General features: G+C 42.7%; 2 protein-coding genes across 2 annotated transcripts in view; one reads left to right on the plus strand and one right to left on the minus strand.

The window, feature by feature from the left end:
* The window catches only part of LOC143285548 (uncharacterized), a 288,677-nt gene that overhangs the window by 144,330 nt on the left and 134,347 nt on the right, over positions 1–10,000 (plus strand). The window lies entirely within an intron of this gene.
* Positions 1–10,000, minus strand: part of LOC143285544 (uncharacterized) — a 20,061-nt gene that overhangs the window by 9,097 nt on the left and 964 nt on the right. Inside the window, exons 3-6 of the mRNA XM_076592907.1 lie at positions 8,018–8,204; positions 6,839–7,162; positions 3,914–4,038; positions 732–927 (exon numbers count right to left, since the gene is read on the minus strand). Of these exons, the coding sequence (XP_076449022.1) occupies positions 732–927; positions 3,914–4,038; positions 6,839–7,162; positions 8,018–8,111 (739 nt within the window). The 5' untranslated portion in view covers positions 8,112–8,204. The remainder of the gene's footprint in view (positions 1–731; positions 928–3,913; positions 4,039–6,838; positions 7,163–8,017; positions 8,205–10,000) is intronic.

Raw genomic sequence — 10,000 nt, forward strand, 5'->3', positions numbered from 1 at the left:
AAAGCTTGAAAACAGAAACACTGAGAAAACAAAACCAAAAAAAAACCGAAAAAATCAATAACAAACACACCTTTCTCTGAAGTGTGGAAGGTGTCCCACACAACGCTGCAAGTCTGAATGAATTTGCTAAGTTTTAACAGTACCGCTTGCCTGCAGAAAACAATGTTACGAAACAATAATACAGACTTAGGATATAGATAACTGCTGGGTAATTAATCTGCTGAGATAGTAAAACACATTTACATGCATTTGCGATATACTTCCACAAAGAAAGCAACAATTCACTAGGCTTTCAAAAGATTAAAAAGAGAAACACTGACGGACGCAATAGCCGAGTGGTTAAAGTGTTGGACTTTCAATCTGCGGATCTCATGTTTGAATCTCGGTAACGGTGCCTGGTGGGTAATGGGTGGAGATTTTTCTGATCTCCCTGGTCAACATATGTGCAAACCTGCTTGTGCCTGAACCCCCTTTGTGTGTATACACTAGCAGAAGATCAAATACAAACGTAAAAGATCTTGCAATCTATGTCAGCATTCGGTGGGTTATGGAAACAAGAACATATCTAGCATGCACATCCCCGAAAATGAAGTATGGCTGCCTACATGGCGGGGTAAAAACGGCCATACATGTGAAAAGCCAACTGGTGTGAACGTGGGAGTTGCAGCCCACGAACAAAGAAGAAGCTGTGAAAAAAACAAGACAAAACCAAAAAGAAATGACAAACACACCTAACTCTGAAGTGTCAGCAGACAGCCTGAGGGACGCTGACAGAGACAGTGTGGAGCCAGACATGGTGTAGTGCTTTCCACAGGTGAGGGCCGACCCCGTCACCCGACACGTGTAGTTGCCTGGTGCCAGAGGACAGCCGTGAACCATGCTCAGTCCCGCCCTTGGGCTCTCTGCCTGCTGTGTTCCCTCTGGTGTCTGTTGGTCGGCACAGCAAGACATTACAAATCACCATTCTGCATCATACACATTAGCAATTAATTGGTAGGCTAAAGGTTGAAGGTCTCATAGCCCTTTATGGACATCAGGGGAGAGAATTCATATCAATTTAGTACTGTGTCTAGGGCTCCGCCAAATTCTCTCCTTCCGCTGCTTTTAACATTTCCTTGCTGAAGTCAGGTACCCATTCAGATAGATCTGACACAAGTGAGGAAAAACAGAGTAAAGTGCCTTTCCCAGGGAAACAACACCATGCACAAACAGGGCCTCCAACCCTGATCACTGGTCAACACTGGATCACAAGTCCATCACTGATCACTGGTCAACACTGGATCACAAGTCACACTGATCACTGGTCAACACTGGATCACAAGTCACACTGATCACTGGTCAACACTGGATCACAAGTCCATCACTGATCACTGGTCAACACTGGATCACAAGTCACACTGATCACTGGTCAACACTGGGTCACAAGTCACACTGACCACTGGTCAACACTGGATCACAAGTCCAACCCTGATCACTGGTGAACACTGGATCACAAGTCAACACTGACCACTGGTCAACACTGGATCACAAGTCCATCACTGATCACTGATGAACACTGGATCACAAGTCCATCACTGATCACTGATGAACACTGGATCACAAGTCCAACACTGACCACTGGTGAACACTGGACCACAAGTCCTTCACTGATCACTGGTCAACACTGGACCACAAGTCACACTGACCACTGGTCAACACTGGATCACAAGTCCATTACTGATCACTGGTGAACACTGGATCACAAGTCCAACACTGACCACTGGTGAACACTGGACCACAAGTCCATCACTGATCACTGGTGAACACTGGGTCACAAGTCACACTGATCACTGGTCAACACTGGACCACAAGTCCATCACTGACCACTGGTCAACACTGGACCACAAGTCCAACACTGACCACTGGTTAACACTGGACCACAAGTCCAACATTGACCACTGGTCAACACTGGACCACAAGCCCAACACTGACCACTGGTGAACACTGGACCATAAGTCCATCACTTATCACTGGTCAACACTGGGTCACAAGTCCAACACTGACCACTGGTCAACACTGGATCACAAGTCCATCACTGATCACTGGTCAACACTGGATCACAAGTCCATCACTGATCACTGGTCAACACTGGATCACAAGTCCATCACTGATGAACACTGGATCACAAGTCCATCACCTGTCTGGTTCTGCCATGGCACCCCTGTTCATCATTCTAAATAAAATTTAAAAAGAATGATAAAAGTAGAAGAAACGAAAAGAAAGAAAAAACAAGAGGCAAAGCCTTCAAGACTCACTTGTGCTTCACGCTTTATCCAGCAAAGGAATCATGAGGAGAGAAAAAAAAATCTTTTAAATCATTGAAAACATGCTCTGTATTAAATATCATAAATAAAATAAGCTTGGGAGAAGAAAAAAAGGCATGCAAGGGGAATGGAACCATGCATGCTCAGTTCCGAAGCAAGCAGACTAATCCCCACTGCTGCGGCGCATCTGACGTCATTTGACTAAACTTAATACTTCATGTTGACACTTTCCTCTTCGTGTGATAAATAGATGTGATTGTTGTCTATGTAATAATGCCATTTGAATCATGTTTTTTGTGTGTTTTATTATATCTCGATTATTCTTCTACTTTGGTGATAAAGGAGACGCTGCCATCGCTTCAAGCACACAGCAACACACAGTAGATCTCTGGATCTGCACGAACCAGTCTAGGCCTACAACGAGCTGAAAGAAATGACTGATTCAATTTTTCTGTTATGTTCTTTGCAGTTAATTCAGTGTCCACATTAGAATATCTATACTCAGTAAACATGTCGATGGTGCAGTTAGTATCACTGTATATGTTCTGTCCAGAATTTGTATTTTTTGCCTTTTAACTGTGAACAAGAAACATGAGGTCATGTCATCTTCAAATGCTAATAGGCCTAACTCTGTAGGAAGCGATTTTCAGAATTTTCAGATTTCCGAACAAACCTCAATGAAATAAACCGTTAATGATTCGGAAAAGCAGCTTAATTCAGGCGACTTACAACCTGTTATTGGTATGACAGTGAAGATTTTTTTTCATACTATCTTTCGTTTAAGCCAAATTTGGTTTTGGCAGACAAAGTATTTCCAGAGAAAATGGCAATGTTAAAGTTTACCAACACACACACACACACACACACACACACACACACACACACACACACAGACAACTGAACACCAGGTTAAAACATAGACTCACTTTATTGACACAAGTGAGTCAAAAGAGGTAAGGTGGGGTGGGAAAAGGGAGAAGGGAGAGGAGAGAGTGATGAAATAGATACATGTAGACCTTCACGTGTGTGTGTGTGTGTGTGTGTGTGTGTGTGTGAGTGTGTGTGTGTGTGTGTGTGTGTGTGAGTGTGTGTGTGTGTGTGTGTGCGTGTGTGCGTGTGTGTGTGAGTGTGTGTGTGTGCGTGTGTGTGTGTGTGTGTGTGTGTGTGTGTGTGTGTGTGTGTGTGTGTGTGTGTGTGTGTGTGTGTGTGTGTGTGTGTGTGTGTGTGTGTGTGTGTGTGTGTGTGTGTGTGTGTGTGTGTGTGTGTGTGTGTGTGTGTGTGTGCGTGTGTGTGTGTGTGTGTGTGTGTGTGTGTGTGTGTGTGTGTGTGTGTGTGTGTGTGTGTGTGTGTGTGTGTGTGTGTGTGTGTGAGTGTGTGTGTGTGTGTGTGTGTGTGTGTGTGTGTGTGTGTGTGTGTGTGTGTGTGTGTGTGTGTGTGTGTGTGTGTGTGTGTGTGTGTGTGTGTGTGTGTGTGTGTGTGTGTGTGTGTGTGTGTGTGTGTGTGTGTGTGTGTGTGTGAGATAAACAGACAGAGACAGAGACGGAAGAGAGCACCCATCCAGCATGCGATACCAGCAACATCCCAGAGATACAACGACAGCGACGCTCTACCTGCCAGTGGAAGGAGAGAGCAGGGAATCCAGGGAACAGCACACTGCCACACCTGACGCTCTGGCACCCTGACCTGGGGCCTTCCAGCACCACTGTCAGCTGGTTCTCCTTCAGCAAGGGGGGCACTGCCAGGGGGGGAGGAAGAAAGGTTCGGTTTAGATCACTTGGATTCAGGTTGACGTACTTAAATGTGGAAAGTGTTTATCACAAGTGACTGGTAACACTGATGGTTTTTGACTTTTTGCATTCGTTATCAGTTGTTTCACTTGTTAGATTAACGACTTTTCTCTTACTGAAGTCCATGAAGTAATTTTCTGTCACTGTATTTAAACAGTAGTTTCAAATTCCATCCTCCATGTACCCAGATTCCCCACCTCAACATTCATCCCCCTCCCCTTCCTCTCCTAAACAATGACGCTCAAATGTAAAAATCAATACTGTAACAACATTTCTACAATCACTAGTACATGTGATGGGACATTAAACAAAACTCCTCCTCTCAAATGTCAAAATTCTTTCACTGAAAACAAAAGAGGTAACATTAACAGGCTCCACAGTTTGTTATTGACACATACTGATCAGTGTTTTACTTCAGCTCTTTTCATAGGTGACTTTAGTTGACTAGACAGTGCACCGCCATAGGCAACTGTGGTCAACATCAAGGGATCATATCAAAAGGACCATTTTTCACATTGTCACAAAAACTTGACAGCTGCAGCCAGTTTCCAGCACAATGGAACGATGACTAACCTTCGCCCCCTGACCTAGTTTGAAGTAAACAATTGCACTGTACTGTTTTCACAAGCCAAAGCCTGTAACTGAGAGCTTCCCGTCTATAATATTTGGTGCTGTGTTTTTCTTGTGGATTTTTTTTTTTTTTTTTTTTTTTACACACAGAAACTTGGCGATAACAGAGATACATGATTTTATGACAGAATATGGGTAATTCATTTTAGATCTGTCAGCCATGGGACTGTTGACCAGTCTGTTGACCCAATTAGTGTATCAAGCTGTGGGCCAAAGTCCTCACCATAGAGACTGGTGCAAGACGGTTTGTGAGCGCATCTGCCAACAGCCTCATCAAACAGCTGTTGATTTCTGGCAGAGAAAGAACATGGGCTCTCAAGGCAATGGCAGAAGCAGCAGAAAAGAGTTCCAGCTGGATCTGGTCGAGGAGGAATGAAAGTAAACTTCATAACAATTAAATTTCCCTACTCAAACTAGGCGTACAATAGCTCAGTGATAAAAACGTCTGTCAGAAAAGGTGACTCAGTCCTGAAGTGGGGACCACCCTGGAGACGCGTGTTCGAACCAGCTGAGGACCAGGAAATAAAAGAAAAGGCAGCAATACAAGGGCATCCAGGAGTCATCACCTGGGTGTGGCCCGGCCCCCTTACAGTGTAAGGAGTTAAGGGCTGAAACACTTGACTATGGGAGGCTTCTTCTCTGAAGACCTTGTACTGTCCAGCTCTCCCTGGAGTTTCTTATCACTGCTGACAAGCACTGTGACAGTTCAAATCTCCTAAATGTGAAAATCCTTCCCCACCCAGCACCTCAGCAGACGAGACGGAAAAAGCCGCCCTTGTAAAAATCAGGATTTGTGCTTAGTGTCCAGTCACACATGCTGCCAATTGTCAAATTTAGTACAAGTACTGATTTTCATATTTGAAGTTACCATTTAAAAATAAATAAATAAATAAATAAAACATATCGGGCATGTATATGGATGGGCATTTTGTGGATGGTCATAAGTTCATTTCCCTGTGGTCTTTATCTGTTCATTTGAAAAAAATTTACAATATTGTTTTTTCATCTTGTCATCAAATCTTCTTGCCAAAACATCAACAAAAACAACAACAAAATAAATGTTAAATAAAAACAAGTACTAACAAATTAAGAAGTAAAAAAAAACCAACAGGCGTTGGTCGGTATGAAAACCTCCTAACCAAAATGAAAAAAAAGGAAAAGGAGATGGAATGACCACGTGACAGGATCCAACAAGCTCTCCAAGACTGTCCTTCAGGGAACAGGGGAAGGGAGATAAGGCAGACAGCGAAAGAAGTGGGCAGACAACACCCCCAGAGTGGACAGAGAGGAGGTTTGCAGAAACTCCAGCCCTATCCCATGACTGCCAGAAATGGAGAATGTGGGTGATGCATTCAGCAATGCAGCACCCCCCCGACCAAACCAGGTTTCGGGACCAGTGACAGTGACTTCCTATGCCTTCTGATGCTTTGTACTCTCACCATACTCCACCTTTCAAAATGCCTAGGCACCAAAATGTGTGCATCAAAATGTGTTCACAAAAAACATTTCATATGCAAATTCCAGTGATCCAAATCTCAAAACTAAATCTATGCCCCAAACAGCAAAGAACTCATTACAGAGGTACAACAATCCTGATACAGTAGGTACATCCAAACACATCACACGCTGTCACATTCTCACGCACAGTGACGACCCATCCCACAGATGAAAACTCCACTGTTCCCACAGATGTGACCAAACAAAAGTCCATACTTTTTCCATACTGAACTGAACATTTCAATACCAAACACTGAGCTAAACTGAATTTTTTTTTTTTAAATCTGCTACAGCACTGACAAGAAAGATCAGTGGTTATCTTGAAACTGATGTTCAAATGTTCACTGCTATTTTGTTTTATCTATTGATTGTTTGTATGTACAAAAGTATGCACAAAGCTGGTTATGGATTTTGTTCCAATTCCACACCCTGAAGGACAATACAGTTTTCCAGCCCTGGAAATGGTTCTCTCAACCCCCCACCCCCTCCTCCCCCAGACTTTTCCAGCCCTGGAAATGGTTCTCCTATTTTTCCCAAGACCTTTCCAGACTTCCATGAATCTGCATGGGCCCATAACCCTGACAAGGGTAACTAAGCCACACATACACACTCTCTACTCACCCTGCACGTTCAGAGTGAACTCTCTCTCCATGATGGTTCCATTAGCAAAGGTGGCCGTCGTCAGATAAACGCCCGAGTCAGAAATACCAACGTTGCTCAGACGGACCCCAGTGGTGCCTCTTGCCGTCACACGACTGGAGTACTCCTCCGACACGTCCACCCTGCCAGCTCCATCGATGGCAGCCACTTGCTGACCTTTGGTGCTAAACCCCTTGAAGGTCAAGGTCATTACCTTGGCAAGGTCATAGGCAAGGTCGCAGGGCCAGCTGAAAGAAGCGGCCTCCCCATCACACACAGCGATGGTGTCAGGAGTGGAAAGAGTATCTGTCAAATGAAATGTATGCATGTGTACCACAAATATATATTCTTTTTATGTTACACATATAGTACATGTATGCTCACAAGAAGACATGAGTGCACATGCACCTGCCATCACACACACACACACACACACACACACACACACACACACTCACACAATCCCATTAAATTATATAAACAAGTATACAAATTTTAGTACACACACGCACGTGCGCACTCTCATGCACGCCAGTCTTCCCTAAACCCTTTCTTCTTCACATGATACATTACTTTTCATTTAGTCTCAATTTCAATCCACACAAAAAAATCAGTCAAACCATCAAACAATCCCCCATTCCCTAACTTCATATATCATATCAGTCTGTCGACTATCAGATTAAACCCTATCATGAATATCTGTATTATCATTCATTGCCTTTCTTCACTAAACCCTTTGAACAAGCCAAATCTAGACAGGGTACATATGCTACAGTTCTGTGTGTGTGTGTGTGTGTGTGTGTGTGTGTGCATAAATTATGTATGTGTGTGTGTGCGTGTGTGTGTAGAATAGAATAGAATAGACCAGAACAGAATATCTTATTGTCATAAAACTTTAAGGTTTAAAAGACACAATAAAACATAAACATGAGCACATTAAGAAAAGAAACATTCATGAACAAATTTTGCCAGCCTTGGCTGTATATGTGTGTGCACGCATGCATGTATGTACGTATGTATGCATGTGTGTGTTTGTCTAAGAGAAAGAGTGAGGGTGAGTGGAGGCTGGTGGGTCATATACACATATATATACACTCAACTATCTGTGCATACATTTGTGCATGTTTATCTTTCATCATTTAATATGTCCTGGCTGCTTACCCGAGTTTGCAGCAGTGCTCTGAAGGAAGACAAGAGCCAACAGAGCTCGAGAAAAGACAGTGTTTGGTTTACAGCCTCTCTCATCCTTTCTCATGGTTCTTGATTCTCACAGCTGTGCCACGGTCCCACTCAGCCAGGCATGTGCATCATCATCTGTATCTTGGATCTTCGGACTCTCTCACACACCCTGAAAAGGATTTATTCCAACAAATATTTCATAACGTAATTATGATAGAAACTTCGCAGAATAACCTTCAACATCCTTATTTTCTTCCATCAATATTTATAAATAATTATAAACTTCAGGGTGTTACTTTGGGGAAGGCCAAGCTATATTCAATTCCTGGTCAGATAGGCTGCCCAGTAAATCATCTTTTGACAAAAAATCTAAACCCATTTATGAGGCATTTGTTTACATGCAATCTGTCATCAACTGATTAGTCCTATTTTGCAAACACACACACACACACACACACACACACACAAACACACACACATCACAAACACTATCAATTGTCATTTGCACTGCAGCCAACACAGGGGTTAGCCCTGATTCTGACAGTTCTCTTGGAGAGTTGTTTCTTCAACAACAACAAAAAAGAGACCACAATCCATGAATATATTCATTCACATATTTCCTTTCTGAAAATGCTTACTTGACTTTTTATCCTTTCACTATGCATTGAATGATGCACCCTCAGCCCAGTGCACGAATGCTTCACCAGTTTGCAATTGATCCAAAAAACAAAAGACCAGCACTGGGCATCGATCCTCAATCGATGTGCTGCGAACCACTCAACATGGGTCCCGAATAATTAAAGGATGTAACATTCAATTCTTGGTCAAATGAATGTCTATGCAGACCTTGCTTGATTCTGGAGTTTGTCCTGCATCAACTTTTCACAAGAAAAGTCCAACCAGGAATCAAACTCTTGATCTACAGATTGGTCATGTGACCCTCAACACCTCCTCCTGATTGCAGTGATTCTATACTTGCAAAATCTCGCACCAAAATTACCAATGAACTCTCACTATTTTGTTTTGTTTTTATTAACTGACGAACTCCCACCAAAATCATTGTATGTAACGATTACCAATGTTGTTCAATGACATTTTCATCGGGATCTCTGCAAAGCACAGAGTTTCATATTGATCGATGATTGTCACCCAGCGACTTTGAAAACAAAATGCTGGCAACATCAGTGTGCAATCATTATCTAATGAAAATATAAAGAAAAAACTATTTTATGTAATTATACCTTATATATAGATTTCAAGATTCTTCAAAAGGCCAATGTAACCTTTATCAATCCACGATCGATATGAAGCTCGGTGCTTCACGGAGATCCCAACGAGAATGTCATTGAACGTAATCGTTACATCCGATAATTTTGGTGGGAGTTCGTCGGTAAAAAAATTAAAATAAAAAAATAATGGTTCGTTGGTAATTTTTGTAGGAGATATTGCAAATATAGAGTCAGGAGGAGTGTTGAGGGTGACCAATCTGTGGATCAAGAGTTTGATTCCTGCTTGGAATTTTCTGTAGGGATGGCGGTTCTATCACTCATCAGTGAAAAGTTCATGCCGGACAGCAGCGAAAGCAAACTCAAGAATCAAGAAAGGCCCGCACGAGAACTGAACGTTACACTCTATTCGTAAATTATTCGGGACCGATGTCGAGCTGCTCGCTGATTACCGATCGAGGACCTATGCCCAGCGCCGGCCTTAAATTTAAGATCCTGTGAGTGCAACCCATGTCAGTGTCCGCTGGTCTATGGAAACACGAAAAAAAAACCTAGCATGCATCAACCATGACAGAGTGATCAGCTGGTTGTGTTTGTCTTGCAATGGAAAGAAGAAGAAAAGTCATTTTCAACTTTCGCAATCATTAGTTAGCAAATAAGTTACTCACTCAGTGTAATGTGAATGTACTCGAAACTGAACAAACTATTTCCAGTTTACAGAAAGTAAAGCCATGCACTG

The sequence above is a fragment of the Babylonia areolata genome, chromosome 9, assembly GCF_041734735.1.
Source record: "Babylonia areolata isolate BAREFJ2019XMU chromosome 9, ASM4173473v1, whole genome shotgun sequence".
Lineage (NCBI taxonomy): Eukaryota > Metazoa > Mollusca > Gastropoda > Neogastropoda > Buccinidae > Babylonia > Babylonia areolata.